This window comes from Equus caballus, chromosome 16, assembly GCF_041296265.1.
Source record: "Equus caballus isolate H_3958 breed thoroughbred chromosome 16, TB-T2T, whole genome shotgun sequence".
NCBI classification, from domain to species: Eukaryota; Metazoa; Chordata; class Mammalia; order Perissodactyla; family Equidae; genus Equus; species Equus caballus.
In genome coordinates this window covers 12,398,569-12,423,213 of record NC_091699.1, presented here as the reverse complement: position 1 = coordinate 12,423,213, position 24,645 = coordinate 12,398,569, and the positions used below count along the sequence as shown (strand labels likewise).

The 24,645-nt window shown below is 43.7% G+C and overlaps 1 protein-coding gene across 1 annotated transcript; it reads left to right on the top strand.

Moving 5' to 3' along the window:
• Positions 1 to 206: 206 nt before the first annotated feature.
• On the top strand, positions 207 to 24,276 carry RPN1 (ribophorin I). The gene is made up of 10 exons (XM_023619870.2): positions 207 to 601; positions 3,748 to 3,812; positions 8,711 to 9,017; positions 12,867 to 13,076; positions 13,944 to 14,136; positions 16,641 to 16,740; positions 18,534 to 18,672; positions 18,903 to 19,022; positions 22,144 to 22,389; positions 23,691 to 24,276. The coding sequence occupies exons 1-10, from the start codon at positions 335 to 337 to the stop codon at positions 23,871 to 23,873; spliced, it is 1,830 nt and encodes a 609-aa protein (XP_023475638.2). The 5' UTR covers positions 207 to 334; the 3' UTR covers positions 23,874 to 24,276.
• The last annotated feature ends 369 nt before the right edge of the window (positions 24,277 to 24,645 follow it).

Here is a 24,645-nt window from a genome sequence, read left to right as displayed (position 1 = left end):
TGAGAACAGGCGGGCAATTTAAAACTTAGGAATTGTTTATTTCTGGTGTTTTCCATTTAATATTTTCAGGCGGCGACTGACTGTGGGTAACTGACACCGCACAAAGTGAAACCCTGGTAAAGGAGAACTATTGTAGTCCTAGAAGAATTAGGTAGATGAAGGCGCGTGCCATCAGGCGCCCGATGGCCGCCCGTTTCCCTGGAGACGGGGTCCTTCCCCCCGGGGCGCCGCCATCTTGTGGCGCCAGGCCGGGCCCAATGAGCGGCTGCGCCGTGGCCGTGGGCGGGGCGGCGGCGGCGCTCAGGCGCGGTCCGGGGCTCAGCTCGGTCTGGTCATGGAGGCGTCCGCCGCCCGCTTGCTCCTGCTCCCGCTCTTGCTGCTCGGGGCCTGGGCCCCGGCGCCGGGCGGCGCCTCCCCGGAGGCACCGCCGTTGGTCAACGAGGACGTGAAGCGCACGGTGGATCTGAGCAGCCACCTGGCCAAGGTGACGGCCGAGGTGGTCCTGGCGCACCCGGGCGGCGTCTCCGCGCCCCGCGCCACCTCCTTCCTTCTGGCCCTGGAGCCCGAGCTCGAGGCCCGGCTGGCGCACCTCGGCGTGCAGGTGAGCGCGGGCAGGCCTCTGCCGCCGGGAGCGCCCGTCCTCCGAGCCCGCGCCGCGCCCTCTCAGCCTCCGAGGGGACGTGGAGCCCGGGGCGCGGTGGGCGGGCCGAGGAGGCCGGGGTCCGCGGGCGGCGGCTCTTCGGGGCCACGTCAGCACCCACCTGCTGCAACGGGGCCGCCGCTCTCGGGGCCTCTGGGCGAGCCGCTGCGGCCTGCGGGCCCGACCCCGCGCCGGGGGCAGCGGGCAAACGAGGGGCGCGCCTGCGCGAGGGCCTCGCGGGGCGCCGGCGGGCTCCACGCCGTCCCTTCGTTTCCCACCGCGTAGCGCGGCAGCCCGACTGGAGGACGAATAAATGGATTGAAATGAATTTCATTCCTTTAATTCAGTATCTAGTCCTTTGTAGGTGCTTCTTTCTAGACATCATCCAGTACCATCAGAAATGTAGCGGGTTCCGTGTTTTAAAGTTTGTAATCATTTGAAACCATTGTTAATATAACACCCTTCTTCAGGTTGCTAATGAACGCTGTTAAAATTTTATCCCTCTTCTTAAAGTTAGTTTTAAAAATCATACAAATAATATAAGCCCTTTACAGACGCAGAAAGTTAAAGTCTAGTTTTTTCTTCCCGCTACGGGCATTCTTAGGCTTGAGCAGTGCGTGGCTTGCAAATTCGCTTATCCAGGGAGTCAGCACTGACGACTCCCAGGGAGAGAAAATCTTGGCTTTGGGAATAGAGGGATTATACACATCTAGAGGTTTGCTTTTTATTACTGTTTTCATTAAACAGCATCCATTAAATGATCACCCACTTATTTGTTAAGAGGAGAATAGTCATTACAGTGTCATATTTCTCTTAGGCGCGTCTTATTTTCTGACCGAATCTGGAGCTGTAGAGCCGGGTTTAGAGAGATGATGCTTCTGAAATGACTCCTGTTCCCTTTCATGTCTTTTCCATGACAAAGTGTTCAGTTTTGCTCAAAGGTTTGTGGAAAGATGGATTAAAACTTCTTTCAAATTTGTGCTGCCACCTTTGAATGTTAAATCCATTCTTTTGTAAAAGCTGGTCCTGATTTAATGAGGTTGCCACAGCATCACAAGACCACCACAAAAGCTACCGCTTGCTGGAGAATGCTGCGTTACTGTACTGTTTTCTTATTGAAAGTCTGCTGTGTCATGTATTGTAGATATTTTAAGGTGCATCTTCATTTCACCCTCATAACAACCTTTGAGGTGTAGGCTCTACTGCGGGTGAGGAGGCTGTAGTCTGGGAGGTTAAGCTGTTTGGCCCCTATGGGAGGTTCTAGGGTGATGAGTGAGTCAGGGTTTAGGATAGCTTGTTGCACACTTGGTGTTCTTCCCTGTACCACGTTGCGGCTTCTGGCCGAGAGCGCTGTGAGGTAGGGTTGTGTTGGGGTGTAGGACCTGCGGTTGCATCCCCAGATGTGTTCGACATTGTTATTTTGTAGTCCAAGAGAGAGATGAGTTAATTGGATATATGTGCTCCTTTGTTCCCCTGTCTCAGTGGGAGATGTGACTGGATGATACACTTAACAAAGAAGATGGATGTTTTCCAATAATTGACTTGGAGGCTGTGGTGAGGTTGCTAGAATTTTTTTTCAGTGGATTACTTTCAACTCTACATGTAGAGTTTTAGGAACTGATGGAAGGGGTGATGGTGATTATTGACAAGGAGCCAGTTGTTCCTCGTCTTCTTGTCTCTCTAATCTTTTATTTGCTTATATTTTGCGAGGAAGATTGGCCCTGAGCTAACAACTCTGCCAGTCTTCCCCTATTTTGTACATACCACCGCAGCGTGGCTTGATGAGCCATGTGTAAGTCCACCCTGGGATCCGAACCTGGGAACTGTGGGCTGCTGACGTGGAGTGCAGGCACTTAACCACTACGCCACTGGGCCGGCCCCTCTCTCATCTTTTATTAAGTAATAATGATTATTTCTTATTATGACAGATCAACATGTAACTGGACAGTGCTAAGTACGAATGGAAACAGATACTGCACTGTTCCCGTTGTGGTAATATTCTAGTCAAAGTAATGAAACTTGATTTTTATTAGCATGTACAACTTTGCTGAGGATGATTGTATTATTGCTTTTAGGCTTTTTGAAATATTAAAAATGGCTTCCTCATTATAGCTTTGTGTACCCTATTGGGAATCAGTGCTTCAGTCCTAAAAGGTAGTCTTAGTTTTTTTGTTGTTTAGTGGAGGTTGGGTTGGCAAAGAGATCAGTGGTGTGTATATAAGTCTTTTCCTTAGTCTGCTCCACAGTCTCATGGTGTGAGGTGCCTACTCTTTCTCCGAAAGACCCTGCAGCTCGTTGGAGTTGACATCCTTTTCCTGGTTACAGATCCTGTTGCAGTGAAGGCTAAGAATAAGGGAGCGTGCCAGGCAGTGGCCATCGGCTCCTTCCCAAGGACTTTTGCTGCGGTTAACTTTTGTGCAAGTTATAACACTTTTGGTGATGCATGAGACTTTTCTACTACAACAATAAATATTGGTATTTATTTTGTATGCGTGTATGTATTTGAAGGTAAATGAAGGAGAAAGCATCCAGAAAGAAGCCTTTCAGGCCTTTATATTTGGAGGTGTAGTTTCTATTTGTATGTGTGTTTGATCATTCAGGAAAATGTCATGTATTTATAGATCTTATTATATAGCTTATTCAGTGCCAAAGTCAGTCTTTGACAATGTTCTTGTGTTTCAGATGAAAAAAAATTGTTACTGAAACGAGAATTCAATCTTTAAAAAGTTGTGATAGTTTGGGTCCGGCTCCGTGGCCGAGTGGTTAAGTTTGCATGCTCCGCTGCGGCGGCCCAGGGTTTGGATCCTGGGCGTGGACATGGCACTGCTCGTCAGGCCACATTGAGGCGGCGTCCCACATCCCACAACTAGAAGGACCTGCAACTAAGATATACAACTGTGTACAGGGGGAGGTTTGGGGAGATAAAGCAGGAGAAAAAAAAAAAAGATTGGCAACAGTTGTTAGCCCAGGTGCCAATCCTTAAAAAAAAAAAAAGTTCTGATAGTTTGAATACTTTAATGTGGACATTCTGAGACACTTGGTTAATTGTTGACTCAAAATTTAGAGACCAAAAGACATAAAAAAGAATAACCTTTTTCTTTTTATAGGTGAAGGGAGAAGATGAGGAAGAGAACAATCTTGAAGTACGAGAAACCAAAATTAAGGGTAAAAGGTAAGATGACGAACAGTCAGGGTATCTGTATCTCTCTCTTGCCTCTTGTTATAGATTATCCTATCGGGGTTGGAATCATAAGCCAGGAGAGTTGCTTAGGGAGTGCCTGGTGTAGTAGGGGCTGTTTGAATTAATGTTGTGTGTGGTAGCAAGCAACAGGCTGTAATGTATTCTAGATCCGTTTATGATGTCTTTGCTGATAACTAATGCTGAAACTAGATTCCTCTAACAGTGGCAGTTTGTTTTACAACAAGAAAGTAGTTATTTTCCAGACCAGGTCAGCTCTCTAATCTTTGTGGGGATAGGGATCCCCACACAATAGACGGGGAACCAGTGTGTGAGAACTCGAAGCTGTTTGCCTCAGCAGATATCCTCCCATTTATGGTTGGCCGTCATCTTGTTTCCAAGGGGCAGACAGCTCTCCCTGCACTTGCCTCACCTCCTTTCGATGCTCCAGGGCGTTGAAAGTGATACTTTGCACGAGGTAGACTGAGCTCTACGAGGGATGGGCTTAGGCTTACCTTATTCTCTGCTCTAACCTCAGCACCTAGCATGGAGCCTGGCACTTATTAGTTATTTTAAAACGCTTTATTAAGGATATTTTTCTTTTTCTTTTTTCTTTTTTTTAAAGAGAGGGTAATTTTTTTTTTCTCATTTTCTCCCCAAAACCCCCCAGTACATAGTTGTATGTTCTTTGTTGTGGGTCCTTCTAGTTGTGGCACGTGGGACGCTGCCTCAGCGTGGTTTGATGAGCAGTGCCATGACCGCGCCCAGGATTCGAACCAACGAAACACTGGGCCACCTGCAGTGGAGCCCGCGAACTTAAGCACTCGGCCACGGGGTCAGCCCCAGGATATTTTTCAAATACACAAAAAGCAGGATGAATTGCATAAAGAACCCCTATATATACCATCACCCAGCTTCAACAGTTACAGTATTTTGCATGGTATGTATTAGGCACTGAAATATTTGTTGAATGAGTGATGTGGGGAGAAGAGATGTTTTTAGCTCTTTAGTGATTGTTTTTCTTTTTTAGATTGGCATGTGAGCTAACAACTGTTGCCAGTCTTTTTTTTTTTTTTTCCTATTCTCTCCAAATCCCCCAGTACATGGTTGAATATTTTTTTAGTTGTGGGTCCTTCTAGTTGTGGCATGTGGGATGCCGCCTCAGTGTGGCCTGATGAGCCGTGCCATGTCCACACCCAGGATCCGAACTCGCGAAACCCTGGGCCACCACTCGGCCACGGGGCTGGCTCCAGCTTTTTAGTGATTTTTATTTTGGCCCCACCCCACTTCCTCCCAGGACATGTGGCAGTATCTGGAGACATTTTTAGTTAACAGCTCTGGGGGTGCTATTGGCATCTGGTGGGTAGAGGCCAGGGATGCTGTTAAACTTCCTATGATGTCCAGGACAGGTACCCCTCTCAATAAAGAATTATCCACCCCAAAATGTCAGTAGTGCTAAGGTAAAAAAATCCTGCTTTAGCTTATGCTGTAGTTTGTCATAGAAAGAAATAGAAAATTTGGTTCTTGACCAGCAAGCCATTGTGCGTTACAGCTGTCAGTCCCCATATGATTCAGAAAACATTAAGTTGGGTCTCCCTGCTTGGCAGAGTTTTGAAAACATTTTCTCATTCATTTTTAAATTTTTAAAAATAATGAGAATATGATATTAAAACAACTCTATTTTCTTTTTTGCATATGCCTGCACATATGTAATTTTATGTATGAGTATCAATGGGATCAATTTTAAATTTATTAATATATCTATATAATACTGAACAGAAACATTAAGCAAGTTATTTGTCCCACAACCCTAACATGATAGCTTGTATGTTTTTGTTCTGGACCATGTCCACTTGCAGGTATATTTTACAGAGTTTCAATTACTGTGTGATTCTACTTTTTAATCTTTTCTTCCCCCACACAAAGCATTTTCTGTGTGGTCTTCATAATTGTCTTATGCTTAATCCTCCTTGAGTTGCTTTGATTTCATGTACAAAAACATTATCCTTTGAGGAGCCAAATTGTAATACATGGTGATTACCTTAATTTTTCTATCATAGCCTCAGATTGCGTGGAATGGGCATCTCACCCTGAAGAGGCCCTGAAGATGTCGCATATGAGAGTTAGCCTTAAACAGTTGCTGTTAAAATCCCTCCCCCTTGTAAATGTTTAAGCGACTCCTCTCCCTCTGAGGCTGTTTGAGGACCCTGTCTGTGTTTACTGGCTCCAGCTCACCGCCTGCAGCACATCTCTTGGAGAGGCGAGTTGGCATAGTTGTTATGAATGTGGTCCTTGCAGCTTTACCGCCCGGGTTCGAATCCTGTCTCTCTTACTACTTGCTGGCCGTGTGTCCTTGGGAAACTGCCCCTCGGTTTCCTCCTCAGTGAAAGAATAATGTCTACCTCATATGATCGTGGTTAAGAGTTCCTAAATTAATACGTATAATGTACTTAGAACAGAACCTGCTACATAGTACTCAGTAAATTTTGACATAATCACAAAGAGGGCTAACGAATGAGAAGAAGCATTCCAGGCAGAAACATCCATAAAGATACAGAAGTTGCACATTTCAGGGAGTGTTTCGTTAACTGGGCCTTCAGAGTGGCTGGAGTTCAGAGGAAGGTAGAGGTGGTGTAAGGAGGGCTGAGTTCAGTCTAAGGAGTGCTCTTTTTTTTGAGGAAGATTAGCCCTGGGCTAACATCTGCTGCCAATCCTCCTCTTTTTGCTGAGGAAGACTGGCTGTGCGCTAACATCCGTGCCCATCTTCCTCTACTTTTTTTATATGTGGGACGCCTACCACAGCATGGCTTGCCAAGTGGTGCCATGTCTGCACCCGGGATCTGAACCGGCTCACCCCAGGCTGCCGAAGCGGAACGTGCACACTTAACCGCTGTGCCACCGGGCTGGCCCCTAAGGGGTGTTCTCTATACCAATTCTAGGAGTGTGGACTTCACCCTGTAGTCACTTGGGAACATTTAAAAACTTTTTTTAACAACATACTATTTTATTTATTTCTAGCTATGAGTGCACACGTTACGCAAATTTGTCTTTATTACTTCTTCCTGCCACAGAAACTGACACATACTGGCTTCCCAATAAATCTGTTTGAGTAAACGAATACTTGCTTTAGTTTACCCAGCAAACCTAGGTCCTTCACAAAATGTTCTCCCATTAGGTCCAGCAGGAGAAGAGCTATAGAAAGAAAAATTTGTCTGCTTCTTAGACACCAGTCTAGTCAACTCTATGTTGTCTGTCCAGCGTTTTATCAATCAGAAACCTTCATTAGCTGGTGCTTCTGCATTTCAGTAAGAATTGATGTTCATAATGATGACCCTGGAACACTGAATGGTTCTGAAGTGTCTTGTGAATCATCAGAGCAGGATTGAATTATGTTGGGAACATTTAACATGAAAATTAAGATGGGAGTGCCACCATCAGATTGTGTTGATGGGCTGGAGAGAGATAGAGATGAGGAAATTAATTAGGAAGAGATGCAATAATCTAGGCAAGAGATGATGGTTTGGATTGAGGAGGAGGTAATGGATGGCCAGAAAGGGATGAATTGGAGAGACATTCTAAGGCAAGATAAACCAGATGTTGAGGATGGTATGGTGTGGGGCAGCAGAACATGCCTGAGCTTTCTAGTTTAGAGTTGCTTAGATGGTAGCAGTGTTAATAGAGACAGGGAATTGGGATCGTGAATACTACTGGACGTCAGATATGTTGAAATGCCTGTGGGGTGGTTAGTGGAGTTGTCTAGTGAACATAGGAAAATTTGAATTTAGAGCTCAGGACAGAATGGATGAGAAGCAGATTTGGAACTTGAAGCCAAGAATTGGTTAAGACTAGAGAAGTTGTAGGGCTTCTATTTTGCGTAGGTACTTCAGAGTAGAGTGTGTCACTTTGTAGTGATACAAAGTAGAAAGGTGTGACTGATGTAGACATTTAAGTTTAGAGTTCTGTAAGGTCAATCAGGAAAAATGTTCCGTGTTCTAACCTTTGAGGATAAATACCATGGAAGCATGTTAAAATGCCTTCTGTCTTCTGCTAATGGTTTTTGAGTCTACCAAAAATTGGTCTGCTAGCTTAGAAAACTCAGATTCATTTCTGAGTTAATACTCTGAATTCTAGTAGTCTCTAGGCCATCTCTTTTTCTTTAAAATGCTCGTAGCTTTATTTTTTTTCTGATTGTGAGAGTTATACAGGCTCATCATAAAACGAGTTGGAAAAAACAGCAAAATGAAGCTTATCCTCCTACCCTGAAATGGTTCCACATTGTGTGGAACATTCATGGAAATGCTTTCTTCATATACATTTGTGTGTGTATATATATATATATTTTTTTTTTTCTTTTGAGGAAGATTAGCCCTGAGCTAACTGCTGCCACTCCTCCTCTTTTCACCGAGGAAGACTGGCCCTGAGCTAACATCTGTGCCCATTGTCCTCCACTTTATATGTGGGATGCCTACCACAGCATGGCTTGCCAAGTGGTGCCATGTCTGCACCTGGGATCCACACCAGTGAACCCTGGGCCGCTGAAGCGGAACGTGTGCACTTAACCGCTGCGCCACTGGGCTGGCCCCTATGTATATATTTTTAAATGGAATCATACTGTGTAATTTTAAACTGATTTCTGTTCTTTACATTGTACGTGGAAGTATTTCAGATAGATAGCTTGTGGAGTGTTTTTAACTGTTATCCTATTGTTGGACATTTAGGTCGTTTTATACTCTTTTACTATTATAAACAACCTTGAGATGAGCATCCAGATATTTGTCTTAAAAGGCTTAAATTAATAGGTTAAAGTTGATCCCTTAAAGGTACAAAGTCTTGCTGTGACGTTTTCGGTGTCCTTAATCTCCCTTAATTCCCTTGCCTCGTTCTTCCTACAGTGGGAGATTCTTCACAGTCAAGCTCCCAGTTGCTCTCGATCCGGGGGCCAAGATTTCGGTCATTGTGGAAACAGTCTATACCCATGTGCTTCAGCCGTATCCAACCCAGATCACCCAATCTGAAAAACAGTTTGTGGTGTTTGAGGGGAACCATTATTTCTACTCTCCCTATCCAACGAAGACGCAAACGATGCGGGTGAAGCTTGCCTCCCGAAATGTGGAGACCTTTACCAAGTTGGGGAACCCCACGCGCTCTGAGGACCTCCTGGATTACGGACCTTTCAAAGACGTCCCTGCCTATAGTCAGGTAGGCTCATGTGGAGTCCAGCCCAACCCTGTCTACTTCAGAGAGTGTCTTCTGGAGTGACTACTAGTTGATAGGCCTGGATGGTGTAGGGTGGGTGGAAATCCAGGATCATCCCCCAGTTTTTTGACCTGCTGTGAAATGACTCCATGGGGGTCCACTGTTCTCATTTTGGGAGTGCAAACAGAGAGTACATTTGGAGACTTGGAGTGGGAGTTGGGGGAGAGGGAAACAAGGCATCCTGGGCCGAGGCCATAAGCGGGACGAAGGCCTAGAGATGGGAGACATGGGGTGTGCTGTCTGTTATGGCTGGGGTGGCTGCTGGGGGTGTGTGAAGCTGGCTGTCTTGCTGAGACTTGGGGCTGGGCCTTAAAGATAGAGGGAGCAATTAAGGCTTAAAAAAGATTTTGTTATTAGGGAAAATTTCAAACATATGCAAAAGTATAGAGAATAGTATAATAAACTCCCAGACACCTGTCACTTAGGTTCAGTGGTTATCAAGATATTAGCCCTTGGGGCCACCTGGTGGTGTGGTGGTTGGGTTTGCACGCTCTGTTTTGGCAGCCCGGGGTTTGCCCGTTCGCATCCTGGGCACGGACCTAGCACCATTCATCAAGCCATGCTGAGGCTGTGTCCCACATAGAAGAACTAGAAGGACCTGCAACTGGGATATACAACTTCGTATGGGGGGTTTTGGGAACGAAAAAAGAGGACGATTGGCAGCAGATGTTAGCTCCTGGCTAATCTTCCTTACCAAAAAAACCCAAAGAAGATATTAGCACGCTTGCTTCAGCTGTTCCTTTTTAGTTGTTGTAATATTTTAAGCAAATCTTAGAAATAGTCATTTCACTTGATCATCTCTAAAAAACATGGATATTTCCAGCATTTATGATTTCTTTGCATCTCTGCGTGTTCAGACCATATGTCACTAAGGATGTACAGTCAAAATAGTTTGTTCTAATGTCACTTGAAATAATTGTTTTCTCTGTCTCTCAGATGTCAGTTTGACATACAGTTACGGTTGTTCATTTTGGGTTATTTTCAGCTTTTAAGAATTTTTTTTTTATTGATTTAATTTTTTGAATTAAAAGAATGGAAATTCCAAAGTCAAAATTATGTAACAAGGTATATTCAGAGAATTCTTTCTTCAACTTCTCCCTTCCCTCTGTTCTCCTTGGTGACCATTTACATTAGTTTTTGGTTTATTTGTAGTAAATGTATTCATTTTCTCCCATTTCTCAAAAAGTAGCACCCTGTATATACTGTGGCCCCATGGGTTTGGGGAGCAAGAGAGGCCCTCTGTGTCTCTTGGGGTAGTTGCGTGTGGTGCAGGGAGTCCCGCAGTCACGTGCTTCTTTGTAGATCTGAACCGTCAAAACCCTGGGCCACTGAAGCAGTGTGTGCAAACTTAACCACTCGGCCATGGGGCTCGCCCCTCTTTTTCATTTTAAATTAATAAAATGCTCATGAGAGATTATTTGGCAGATACAGAGGAAAATTTGAGATCAATTCACATCCACTTTTGACATTTTAGTATCTGAGTCATTTCTTTCCAAGCATAGGGGATTTTTAATGTAGAGATCATAGTATGTATAAAGTAATACTTTTGCCACTTAGAATATTCTCCAAACATTTTACATTACCTTTGTCAACCATTTGTTTGTTTGTTTCTTTTGCCGAGGAAGATTTGCCCTGAGCTAACGTCTGCTGCCCGTCTTCCTTTTTTTTTTTGATACGTGAGCTGCCATCACAGCATGGCCACTAACAAATGCATGATGTAGGTCTGAGCTGGGGATCTGAACCCGGGGCTGCTGAAATGGAGCATGCTGAACTTAACTACTGGCCTACTGGGGCTGGCCCATTTGTCACCCATTTTTAATGGCCATTTAAGATCTCATGATTTGATGTCCTGTAGCTTATTTGCCAAGTTTCCTATAGTTGAACAGTTAGCTTTTTTTCTGTTTACACTGTAACATTCATCTTTTTGCATGGAATATTTTTATATGTTCTCAGGATACATTTTCTGAAGTAAAAGTTTTCAAATCAAAGCATATGAACATCTTAAAATATTTTTCTGTGTATTACCAAATGGTTTTTCAAAAGATTTAGGTGATTTATTATGGGACCAGCAATGTGAAACTGCCAGTTTTCTCGCTACCTTTTGGCATTAGATATTGTCAAATATGATTACGAATGAAGTTGAACTTTAGAAAAATCTAATCATAGAGTGAATAAAATAACAAGAATTATAAGAATTAACAAAATATACCTTGTCTGCTCCTTTTCCTGGACCTTTTGGGAAGAACGGTGTTTTTCTGGTTCTTCTGTCCTTTTAGATTCCATTTCTGTAGGGTTCTAGATGTGTATTCATAGAAGGCCACTTGAATTACTTAATGACCAGAAAGATTTTTTAATACTAACCTCAGTGGTAAAATTGGCAGAGAAGTGGAGGAATTGCCAAAGGTGTCCCCTTTAATCCTCTTGGACCTCGCTGGGAGGTGGAACTTACTGTGTGGAAGTGCAGAGCCAGAACGTCTGCGCAGTTGGAGGCCTAGTATTACCACTCAGATTTATGAACTTGAACGTGTCAGTGAAAACTGCCAGGTCTCAGGTTTTTTTTTGTAAAATGGAGGGATAAGTAGTACGCACTTCATCGTCTAGTTTTGAGGAGTAAATGAGATAATGAACTTATTTAGAGCTCATAAAAGAGTGACACATACATACGTGTTAGCTCCGTAAATGTTAGCTAAAAACGTCTCTCTCCTGTGAACTTTTCCGGATAAGTCCTCCTGGTTAGAAGAATCCAGTCATGCGATCTATCACCCTCAGTTTTGAGGTTATTTGCTAGCTCGTTAGTTAGAGATCGTGTCTTCCTTAGATCTTATATATATTTGCTAGTCAGAGCTTTTCTTTCTTTACAGTTTAAGATTTTATTTTATTTTAAAACTATAAAAGTTATTTTAAAAAGCAATTTAAAAAGCTTATTTTAGAAATTTGGAAAATAGAAACTTCAGGGAGAAAGTAGAAATAGTCTGTAATTCTGCTTTCTATCTGTATTGATTCTCATGTATTTCATTTCAGATTTTATTTTTCATTTTCTCACGTAGTTGCTATAAGATAGTAGAGTATAGAAGTTTTTATTTTTTTTTATTTTTTTTATTTTTTCCTTTTTCTCCCCAACGCCCCCCGGTACATAGTTGTGTATTCTTCGTTGTGGGTTCTTCTAGTTGTGGCATGTGGGACGCTGCCTCAGCGTGGTCTGACGAGCAGTGCCATGTCCGCGCCCAGGATTCGAACCAACGAAACACTGGGCCGCCTGCACCGGAGCGCGCGAACTTAACCACTCAGCCATGGGGCCAGCCCCTAGAAGTTTTTGTTTTTAAAACAAATATTTATGTTGGAACTGAAAACAATTTCATATATCCTATTTTTCCAATTAATAATACAGTCATGCATTGCTTAATGACGGGGATATGTTCTGAGACATGCGTTGTTAGGCAATTTCAGTGTTGTGTGAACATCGTAGAGTGCGCTTACACAAACCTGCCTGGGACAGCCTTCTGCACACCTAGGCTACAGGGTACTGATCTTACTGGACCAGAGTTGTATATGCAGTTCTTTGTTGACCAAAATGTCGTTTGATGGCACATGACTGTATATCATGAATATTTATTTCCATATGTCACTAAAAATTCTTAGTAAATATCATTTTAAAATGTTGCATACATTAGATACATCATAATTTAACCATTCTGTTGCTGATGTATAGATTGTCTCAAGTCAATTTGATTTAAACTAGTGTTGATTCTTCTGCCCCCAAAACTTTGAACTATTTGTTTCCTTCCTCTCCAGGATACTTTCAAAGTACATTACGAGAACAATAGCCCTTTCCTGACTATCACCAGCATGACCCGGGTCATCGAGGTCTCTCACTGGGGTAATATTGCTGTGGAGGAAAATGTGGACTTGAAGCACACGGGGGCTGTGCTTAAGGGGCCTTTTTCACGCTATGATTACCAGAGACAGCCAGACAGTGGAATATCCTCCATCCGTTCTTTTAAGGTACAGAGTGTTCAACTTGGACATTGGGAGAAACTATGACCTTATCGTATCTGCCTTTTTGCTTTTTGAAAGTAGGTAAATATGGACAGTTGTTTGGGATGGATTGATGTTTGAGTAGTTGAGTGACAGGATTAAAACCAACAGAAGGAATCTTTAAAAAGTCCCCATATTATCTAAGTAGGTCATGTTTCTTAAAAGAAAATTTGAAGAATAGAAAAAGGAAAAACATAATATCACCATCCAAACACTAGTATTGCTGACATTTTTGTGTCTTTTCTTTTTTTTTATGATGCTGTTTTTAAAAAACATTTGATATATTGCATATACAGTTTTATATCTTTTTTGTCTTATAAATGAAGTATTATGTACTTACATATTACAGAAGAGTTTGCTATGTGAACAAAGGTATTACATTTTCTCCCCGATTGACAAAATACGCTTACAGATTTGGCAGATACAATAAAGAATATGAGGTGGAGAAAGCCCTACCATAACCCTATCCACCACCTAGTGAGTTGGTGTAATTTCTTCCATGTTTAGTTTCCCTTCCTGTAAAATAACTTACAAATTATTTTTAAATTTTATTCTCTTCAGTGTTGCAAAGGTATTTATGATTGTCTTTATTGTTTACTGTGTGAAGAATTTGTATACTTACCAACCTTGCTTGAGAAGTAAATGAGATCTAGACATTTTAAAGCCTTGGGGAAAGAGTTAGACCTTTTTTAGGATGTTTACAGTTTGGGGACTCTTTTAATTGAGTAGTACTGTGAGGAAGATCTTGGTGCAGAAAGTCTTTTCTGTATTTAGGATTATTCCCTCTGAATAGTTTTCTGGAATCTTTAGAAGGGTATGTCCACTGTCTTGCAGACCATCCTCCCTGCTGCCGCCCAGGATGTTTATTACCGGGATGAGATTGGCAATGTTTCCACCAGCCACCTCCTTATTTTGGATGACTCCGTGGAGATGGAAATTCGGCCTCGCTTCCCTCTTTTTGGAGGGTGGAAGACCCATTACATTGTTGGCTACAACCTCCCAAGCTATGAATACCTCTATAATTTGGGTCAGTCTTCAATAGTAAGGGAGTACAAAAGAGAGACCATCTTTTTCTTTAATTTCCTTTAGTTGGTTTTTTTTTCACAATTGCCAGTCCTTCTAGATGATGAGAGGGTATTCTCTTGTCATTCTTAGGAGGGCTGGAGGTACCAGGAGCAACTTTTCATGGGTGGGTACAAATTACTGTTGTTAAAGTAATGCATGCATGTGGAAATCAATTCAAACAGTGCAGTAAAACTCCTTGTCGTATCTCCAGTTCAGTTATAAGATGGAACTGCTTACATTCTTTTATTTTTTTTTAAAGATTTTATGTTTCCTTTTTTCTCCCCAAAGCCCCCCGGTACATAGTTGTATATTTTTAGTTGAGGGTCCTTCTGGTTGTGGCATGTGGGACGCCTCCTCACCATGGCCTGATGAGCGGTGCCATGTCCACGCCCAGGATCCAAACCAGCAAAACCCTGGGCCACTGAAGCAGAGTGCACGAACTTAACCACTCAGCCACAGGGCCCGCCCCTGACTTTAGACTTAGTTCTACAGATAACTATATATTTAATGCTCACCATCAGTCTTTTTCTTTTGCTGAGGATGATTTCGCCCTGAGCTAACATCTGTGCCAATCTTCCTCTATTTTGTATGCAGATCGCCCACAGCATGGCCGCCAACAAGTGGTGTAGGTCTGTGCCTGGGGACTGAACTCAGGCTGCTGAAGCAGAGCATGCTGAACTTAACCACTAGGCCATGGAACCAGCCCACCATCAGTCTCTAGTCATTTTGACTATCTGAAGCTTATTGTTTAGTAGATTCCTTAAGAAGGGCTTGTGGGAATGAGTTCTTACATGTTGATAACAGGTTGTGCCTTTTGTGCTTAAGCCATTTGTTGAATATAAAGTCTTTGGCTTCCGCGTCTTTTCTTGAATATCTTAAATATGTCACTTCCTTTTTTTTTCATTTTTGGCATGAAGTTTTCCTGTCCAAGTCTGATGATAACCTCATTTTTTCCCCTTATAAGTCACTTGTTCTTTTTCTTTCTTTTTTCTTTTTTTTGGTGAGGAAGATTAGCCCTGAACGAAACATTTGTTGCCAGTCTTCCTCTGTTTTATTTGGGATGCCACTACAGTGTGGCTTAACAGTTGTGCTAGGTTTGCACCCAGGATCTGAACGTACGAACCCTGGGCACCAAAGTGGAGCACGTGGACTGAACTACTATGCCACCAGGCTGGCCCCTCACTTGTTCTTTTTATCTAGATAAAAAGAAAAGAATTCCTTCTTTAAAGACTAATACTTTTACTAGAACATGGGTTGGCAGTGGCTGTTCTTAGGCATGCATTATGCTCTTTCAACTTAGAGTTTCAAACCTTTTGCAAGTTTTCTCCTTTGGGGACTCCTTTTATTTCCTTGTTGAGTCTTTGCCTGTCTTCAGTATTTGGCACTTTCTCTTGAATCATTTCTTCATTTAAAACTTTTCTGCTTTTCACCTTCTATCTATCATAAGGCATTATCTGTTGTGTTTATTCACTCATACTCCTAGCTTAGCCTTCATTTCTAAAATGATTTTTTTCTTTTATTTCTAAATTTTTTCCTGATCTCTGTCACTTTGCTGAATTTCTCTAATTCTGGTTTATCTTGCTTTCTCGTGACTTGCGTCATTTTCCTATCTTTAGCTTGTTCTGAAATAGTGGGAGCAGTTTTGATTGGTTTTATGAGCATGTCTTTTTGGCATGCTTTTGTTTTCTCTAGGGATGTTCTCTTTTTGGTAACTTTTTAACGTGTAACTTATTCTAAGAGTGAGGGGCAGCTGTATGCTTTTCTGTCGCTCATTTTCAATGTGAACTTTTAGGAGGAGGTATTGCAACTGCTCCGTTCTCTTGTTGTAGTGTAGTAGTAAAAACACGATGGCTTGCTTTCTGAGCTTCCCCTGGCTCTGGGCTCCTGTAGCTTTGTTGTCCCTGTTGTGCTTGAGTTTGATTCTTCTCCGGCACTGTCTCCTCAGTAGAGGATGCTGTCGTGGACGGGGAGCTCTGACAAGCTTCTCAAAGTTCTCAGCAGGTCCAGACTGCTTTGTACTTGCAGATCTTCTGTGGGCCCGTTTTACTCGCCCGCCGTGCCGGGGTAGGACTCTGTTTGGGGCCCTGTTTTCAGGTCTGTCAGTTGTCCTCTTGCTTCTTTACAGATGCTAATTGCAGGTCTTGTGCTGTTGGTGTTTTATGCCTCCTACCCCTTGTATTTTGGGGTTTGTGGAGCCCTTGATACCTAGTTTTGTTGTAAGTATGGTCCATGGGATTTTGGTTTTATTCTAATTGCTTTGTCTTTATGTGGAAATTGGGGAAGACTGAAAAACCATGCTGCCGCCATCACAGCTGTCTTCCAGTCTCTTTGTCCATTAGCTTCAGATAGTATGTCTTTACTCCTCTCTGCACAGGATGAGAGCATTCACGCCCCTCACTTCCCTCTCGCTCCTGTCCCATTTTCTCGGGTTTTCACATCGCTGCATTTGTTTGCTTGATCCTTCAGGTGACCAGTATGCACTGAAGATGAGGTTTGTGGACCACGTGTTTGATGAGCAAGTGATAGATTCTCTGACCGTGAAGATCATCTTGCCTGAAGGGGCCAAGTGAGTGTGACTGTTCCTTTCCAGTGCTCCCCATTCTCTCGTGGTGCCTTCTTTTTTTTTTTTTTGAGGAAGATTAGCCCTGAGCTAACATCTGCTCCCAATCTTCTTTTTGCTGAGGAAGACTATTGCTGAGCTAACAACTGTGCCCATCTTCCTCTACTCTCTATGTGGGATGCCTGCCACAGCATGGCTTGATGAGCGGTGCATAGGTCTGCACCTGGGATCTGAACCAGTGAACCCTGGGCTGTCAAAGCAGAATATGCGAAGCTAACTGCTGCGCCACCGGGCCGGTCCCTGATGGTGCCTTCTTGATACCTCAAAGAGAAGCTATGTTCTAGGGGCACACAGTATGTGCTTAAATACAGAGCTTTGACTGAGAAGCCTGTAGGGATAGTCTGACTGGAGTTTAAACAGATAAGTAAGACTCAGATGAAGGCACAGATTCATTTATGAAATATTCCTCAAACACAGTATCTTTGTGTGACAGGTGCAGTATGCAGAGTTGCCTTAGCAGGCCAGAGTAATGGTGGGATGATCTGTAACAGGAAAAAAATGCAAAGTTAGGACAGCCAGGTAGCCCTTGTGTTGTGTTAGTAGAAAGAGGAAGAATAATGGAGCAATGGCTCCATGTTATCCTCTGTTCGTCAGACTAGATTCAGAAAGGGAGGAGGGGTCTCAGATGGAGTATTAGGGTTCCGTGGTTACAACCAGTACGAGCTGTCTGTGGCCAATTTAAGCAGAAAGGAATGAATTTGGAAGAGTAAGCGATCTCTCAAAAAATGACAGGATTGGGGGCCGGCCTCATGGCTGAGTGGTTAAGTTTGCGTGCTCAGCTTTAGTGGCCCAGAGTTTCGCCAGTTCGGATCCTAGGCGTGGACATGGCACTGCTCATCAAGCCATGCTGAGGTGGCATCCCACATGCCACAACTAGAAGGACCCACAACTAAAAATATACAACTGTGTACGGGGGGTGGTGGGGGGCTTTGAGGAGAAAAAGGAAAAATAAAATCTTAAAAAAAAAAAAATGACAGGGTAAGTTGAAGAACCAGGCTTCTGAAAGGACAGATCCAGAGCACCTCTGGGAGTCTAGTTGGCAAAAACTGATGGACACTTACAGGGGCACCTGCCCTTGGCATGAGTGCCAAACAGATGAATAGTGCAGTCTTGGTGTCACTTTGCTGTAGCTTCACTTTAAAGGGAAGCATCTACTTGGCCTCTCTTGGGTCACATGCCCACTCTGATCACTGGAAGGAGAGGCAACTTGATTGTTCTTCCTGTGGAGGGCATTCCATGGGGGATGGGTTGTTCCTCCAAGCGAAACTGGAAGTGCTGTTTATCAGGAGCAGGGAGAGTGGGTCTGGACAGATAAAAGCAGGACATGTCCGCTATACTCTATAAGAAGTTCTCAGTCACGTGAGGAGACTGAACTTTTGGAGTAACTCCTGAGGGGCATCTTCAAGTCCCCACGAGCTTCTTGTTGGGTAGAATGCACAGGAGAGCTGTGTGGCTGTGTGACTCAAGGGGTGGGGCATTACTGGTGAACTCTTGTGAGTGCAGAATGCATGGACATAGTCGTTCCCTCAGAAGAAGAATGGTCCAGTACTCAGGGCTTTTTGGCATCAGGTCATTGTCTCAGGGTTGGGTGTTCCCTGGTGCCCAAAGGGGAACAGAGTAGAGTGTGAACTTAGTGCCTCTGAAAGGCCCCCTGAGCCGTGGAGTTCTCCAACCCTAAATAAACCTAGTTGGTCCGTGCGGGTTGTCTGAGGCTATGTTTCGTTCCCACCTGCCTCCAGGAACATCCAAGTGGACAGTCCCTATGAAATCGGCCGGGCCCCAGATGAACTGCACTACACCTACCTGGACACATTTGGCCGCCCTGTGATTGTTGCCTACAAGAAAAATCTGGTAGAACAGCACATTCAGGACATTGTGGTAAGTGGCTCCACCGCTCTGCTCTGTGCCTGTCTCCCAGAGGATGGGTGCTGGAAACCAAAGCCTTGGCCATCTTTTCCTTTTTGGGCTGGAGTGGTTTGAGCTCAGCTGCCTCCAGGGGTGCGGTGGGGCAGCCTGGATTTTTACAGGCCTGGTGAGGCCCCTTTTGCCCCCAGGTTTCTGAGTCTGTGCAGACCTGTCAAAGCCCATCTTCCTGGTTTTCCTCCCAGGTCCACTACACATTCAACAAGGTGCTCATGCTGCAGGAGCCCCTGCTGGTGGTGGCTGCTTTTTACATCTTGTTCTTCACCGTCATCATCTATGTCAGGCTGGACTTTTCCATCACAAAGGTACTCTCTTGCTTTTCTTATTTCTCTTGTCGTTTAGTCATTCTGCACCCTGATAATGTGTTTGATTAGCTTTATGGTGCAGCGTTACTTCACTGTCCTCACAGCGAGCCCAGGGAGAACCATGTTGCCCAGAAGACTCTGCTGCCTGTGGCCTCTCTTAATCCTTACTGTAAAGATACCTTGTTTTTTTGCTGTGATCATGGAACACGTGATGTAAGTGAGGCAGGTTGCTACTGATGGGCAAGACTGTGGGAACAGAGGACAGCAAGCACAGTGTGTGCTTTTGGTGGTGGGACCTGGGGTCCGGAAAAGGCTTCCCTGAGGAGGTGACAGGCAGAAAAGGGTAGGGGAGGTAATTCAGCCAGAGGGAATGGTTTGTGGGACAGCAGGGAGGGCTTCAGTGGGCCTGTAGGTAGCAGGAGGGTATATGGGAGCAAAGACATTGGTCCAGCTGGTTCCATAGACCAGTGAGGCTGCCCAGGGTCCAGTGGGGCAGCTGGGGCAGCTGCTAGCTAACCTTGTCATATGGAAGGGCTGACTGTAGGTTTTATTGTGAAATATCTCCATTTTTTAAGCTATAAAAATTGCTTTTCTTTTATTGGTTTTTTAAAAGAAACTTTGTTTTAAAATAATTCCACATTGATAGAAACTTTGCAAGTATAGTAAAATAATTCTTTTATACTCTTCACCTAGAGTTAGCAATTAGCTTTTGGCCTCTCTATGTAATTATTTTTGTGAACCATTTGAGAGTAAGTTGCAGACAGTATGCCCCTTTGCTCTTGAATATTTAAGCATATGCACACCCTGAGAACAAGGGTGTTCTCTTACACAACCACCATATAGTGATCAAATCCAGGAAATGTAAAGTTGCTGTTAACCGACATACAGCTGTGTGTTCTAATATTGATGATTGTCCCGATGGTAACTTTTATAGCAATTATTTTTCGTACTCCAGAATCCAGTTGAGGATCATGCATTTGCATTTAGTTGTCATATTTCCTTAGCTTCCTTTAATCTGAAACACTTCCTCATCCTTTCTTTGTCTTTAATGACCTTGACATATTTGAAGTGTAGAGACCAGTTTTGTAGAATGTCCCTTAATTTAGACTCATCTTATGTTTCTCCCTGCTTAAGTTCAGATTATGTGTTTTTGGCAAGAACACTAAAGCAATGCCGTGTCTGCAGTACATCCCCTCAGGAGGCACCTGATGTCACTCAGCCCCAGTGTGGGTGATGTTAACGCTCCTTACTTGGCAAAGTTGGTGTCTCCCTGGTTTCTTGACTTTAAAGTTACTGTTTTTCTCTTTGCAGTTAATAAATAATCTCTTTGAGGCTATATAAATACCCTCACATACATTCGCCCATTAGTTGTAGCATTTATCGTTCTTTCCTATCTGAAGCTGTTATGCTGTCGTGGTTGAAGACTATGATTCCTTTTACATCATTGGTTGGCATTCTACTGTAAGGACAAGTGTTTCTTGTTGGTTGATTGGTTGATTATTTGTTTGGATTCATGGATTTGTATTTTATTCCATGGATTACTGTCCACTGGTGCTATTTATTTTGGTGCTCAAATTCTCCCAGATTTGACTGTGTCTTTTATTTTTTTGAGCACTTCTTATTGTCAGGCACAGCAATATGTTTCAGGCATGTTTTGTACCTTCTCCAAGGAGTCCTGGTTCCTTTTAGTACAGGATGGTACCTGGAGACTCTGATCTGTGAGCAAGGTATATTTGTTACTTTTGGAGCATCATTGCTTCTAGGCCCTTTCAGCAGACACAGCTAGGAGATAAATAAATATAGTATATAAAATATTAATTAACACTCCTGTGTTTAATTCCGGTCTAATGCCACAGAGTTCTTGCCTGTCTTTCCTCATTCCATCGTTTTTCCTTCTCTCCTGGATTCCAACAACATCAGTATATTTATTTGCTGAGTTCTGTAAACACAAAAAATAGTTTCAGAACTGCTATGCTTATACCACTACAAACACCATACTTAACAAGTAGAGTCCAGGATTTGTTTGCATTTCTTTTTATCTTTAGACTGAGAATATATTGTCAAAACCCTGTGTTCCCAAGGTAATTGGCTTAGTTCTTACTTTTTTCCTGTGTTACTCATTTGGAATATAGTTAGATTCATTTATTCCTGTTTGAATTTGATTCTAGTTTCCCCCTCCATCATTGTTAATATCTAATTTTGGTTATGAATTTGTAAATCATTAACAGGGTTCTAAATTCAGAACTTGAAAATGGTGCCGTTTCCTCCATCCTTTCCCACTCTGCCTTGTAGGTAACCAATCTCATCAGTCTTCCTGATGTATTTTGCAAAAATAAGCAGGTACTTTCTTATTTCCTCTCCTTTCTTACACAAAAGGTAGCAATAGTATACACTTTTGCCTTTTTTCCCCACTTAATAATACACTGAAAATCACTTGTATCAGTTCATAGAGATGTTCCTTGTGGGTTTTTTTGTAGCTGCAGAGTACTCCATTGTGTGGATGGGTCATAGTTTATTCAGCTGATTTCCTGTGTATTCATCTCCCTATTTTAAAGCTTGGATAATTGATTGAGAAAAATACTAATCAAAAAATTTATTGAGCCAAATCAGCCATCTCAGACCAGATTCAGGCTTTGAGCTGCCAGGTTATGACTTTGGAAGTAGACGCATAATGAGAACTGTTTCTGGAAAGTGTGTAGGGCCTCATCTAAAGGGCCATGAATAGCGGGATAAGGGGTTTAGGCTTTCTCTCTTAAAGGTTTTAAGAAGGAGAGAAACATAATAAATGTTCTGGAAGCCTTCCCTGACCTGAGCTAAGGTTTCTTTTTCCTTAGCACCTCACCTGTCCCTTTCATGGTATACTCTGGCATTACTATCCTTTTTCACATCCGTCTGTCTGCCCTGCTGGACTTTGCAGTGAATGTCTGCTACATCTTCACATCCCTAAGTCCTGCCTTTGCTGAACCTGGTCCAGAAACAGTGTCAGCAAGAGTCTGATTCTTTGAATTTCCAAGAGGACAGCTCTTCTTGTTTGCACAGCTGATGGTGGGTGCTCTTTGGGAAGTGAAGGTCGGAGTTGGCTCAAGCCTAGACGTCATCACTGATGGTGTCTCTCCCCCAGGATCCGGCCGCGGAAGCCAGGATGAAGGTGGCCTGCATCACAGAGCAGGTCTTGACCCTGGTCAACAAGAGAATAGGTCTCTATCGTCACTTTGATGAGACTGTCAATAGGTACAAGCAGTCCCGGGATGTGTCCACCGTCAATAGTGGCAAGAAGAGCCTGGAGACGGAACACAAGGCCTTGACAAGTGAGATTGCATTATTGCAGTCCAGGCTGAAGACGGAAGGCTCTGACCTGTGCGACAAAGTAAGTGTCTGCTGTCTCTGATGACTTGGCTTTGTTGTCCTCCTTGCCTCACTTTAGGGGATTGTACCTGACTATCTGGAGCACCACACGCCTGCTCTGCTTGGGTCAGACACCAGGCAGCTCTTGCTCACTGCTGGCTCGTGGGGTTAGATTGCACCCAGTTGTAGACTTGAGGCGCGTTGCTAACCCTTGTGGTGGAGCAAGAAATTTTGGGGTCTCAGGTGCGAGCTGTTTTTGGAGAAAACTCTGCTAGCCTCTACAGCATTCTCCGTCCACCTGGCTGGCATTGAGAGCAGCTGCTTCCTCTCCTGCAGGCCAGACTGGACAGGTCTCCAGACTGCTCATGCTGTGATAAGAAGAACCTAGACTTAGAATCGTGGGTTTGAATCCACGCTCTGATTTAGACTTTTTAAACCTGGACAAGTTACCTAACTTCGGTACCTCAGTTTCTTCAACTGTAAATGAGGATGCTGTTAGTACTTAGCTCACAGTGGTTGTGAGTGTGAAATGAGTTAGTACTTATAACGTGCTAACAACTCTGCCTGGGACATGCCATGTAAATGAATTCTTGTGACCTGTCAGTAAGGACGAGAACCCTCCTGGAGGTGCCCCCCAGAGTCCCTGAACACCCCTTCATGTGGCACTCCCCAGCACTCCCTCTTCTTTATCCTGTGCTGTTTTCTTCATAGCACCTGCCACTTTCTGAAACTGTTTATTCGTGTGCTTAAGTATTTATTATAATCTGTCAGCTTCATGAGAGTGAGATGCCTAATCTGTCTTTACTGCTGTTTGTTAGAACCTAGAGTTGAGCCTAGCACTATGGCTCACTAAATATTTGTTGAATATTGAATGGATGTGACTATAAAAATTGTCAGCCTGACACCCAGTTGGTGGTAACAGGCGAGTCGTTCAGCCACACCCCCTGCCATTGGTCTTTGGCTTAACTGAATCCCTGAACCAAATTTGGCAAGCTGAAGGGAAGAGAATGAACATTCATCAAGTACCTGCTGTGTGCCTGGCACCATGCTGGGTGAGTTCATATATTTTCACACCTGACCCATATAATCCTCTTCACAGCTGAGTCCCAGGGATGGTGCAAGGACTTGCTCACAAGGGTCAGAGCTTAAAGGAACAGGGTTTGTAGCGGGTGAAGCTGGCATTTGAAGCCAGGCCTGTCCACCCTCACAGCCAGCCCTTCTGCCCTTCAGCTCCAGGATCTGTAGGCATGGGAGGTGGTGGGCCCTGCTGAGTACGGGTGGGAGGATCACTCTCAAGCCCTGCCCTGCTTTTGCCTTGGCCAGGTGAGCGAAATGCAGAAACTGGATGCGCAGGTCAAGGAGCTGGTACTGAAGTCAGCGGTGGAAGCTGAGCGGCTGGTGGCTGGCAAACTCAAGAAAGACACGTACATCGAGAATGAGAAGCTCATCTCTGGAAAGCGACAGGAGCTGGTCACCAAGATCGACCACATCCTGGATGCTCTGTAGCCCCTGCTAGTTGTCCTCAGTGGGCCCAGGGTGCTGCACTTTCAGATGGCAGGTGGGGGTGGTGGTGATGGTGAACATCGGGTCAGTATTTTGCAAAAGGCCTTCAAGGAAAAGAAACCAGGCCCTGCCTCAGGCAACACAAGGAGCTTTGTTTTTGTCCCTAAAGCGTTCCTTTTTTAAAGAAATCTTAAATCTCATTAAAAACAATATATCTTTGTGTTTTAAACAAAGAAATGTTCCATAGTTGATTGGTTTTGTTTTGTTCTGAAGCCTAGGATATTCTTTCAGCCTGTAAGCCCCTTGTTTTATGCCCTTCTAATCCCTAGTGTTTGGGTATTTTGCGAGTATGTGTGTGTGTTTTAAAGTGTGTGTGACCAAATGAGAATAAAGCAGGGACCGTGAACATTTGTTCTGTTGAAAATCTTTCATAACTTATTTCTTAATTTTGGGGTACTTTAGTACTTTTATCCAGTGCTTTTTATCCATTAAATAATGGATTTGCTCCTCAGAGCAAGTTTGCATGGCGAGTGTTGGTTACAATTTACATATTAGAACACTGAGGCCACAAAGGTAAAGTGGCCTATGTAAGGTCGCAGAACAGAGTGGTGAAGTGAGGGCCCTGTTCTTGTATTTTTTGATTACCTGTGTCACATGCTCTACTGGGCATTAAGGAAACGATGAGTGAAGCAGAGATGGCACTTAGGGAGGACGGATAGTCAAATGATGAAACACAAATTTATAATCACAAACTGTGGCAAAACCCTGTGAGGAC

Bases quoted from the DNA above. Each gene is read 5' to 3' on its own strand.
- RPN1 (XM_023619870.2), top strand. From the start codon at position 335: ATGGAGGCGTCCGCCGCCCGCTTGCTCCTGCTCCCGCTCTTGCTGCTC. The intron at 602-3,747 runs GTGAGCGCGGGC...TTCTTTTTATAG, and splicing joins TGGCGCACCTCGGCGTGCAG to GTGAAGGGAGAAGATGAGGA. The intron at 13,077-13,943 runs GTACAGAGTGTT...ACTGTCTTGCAG, and splicing joins CCTCCATCCGTTCTTTTAAG to ACCATCCTCCCTGCTGCCGC.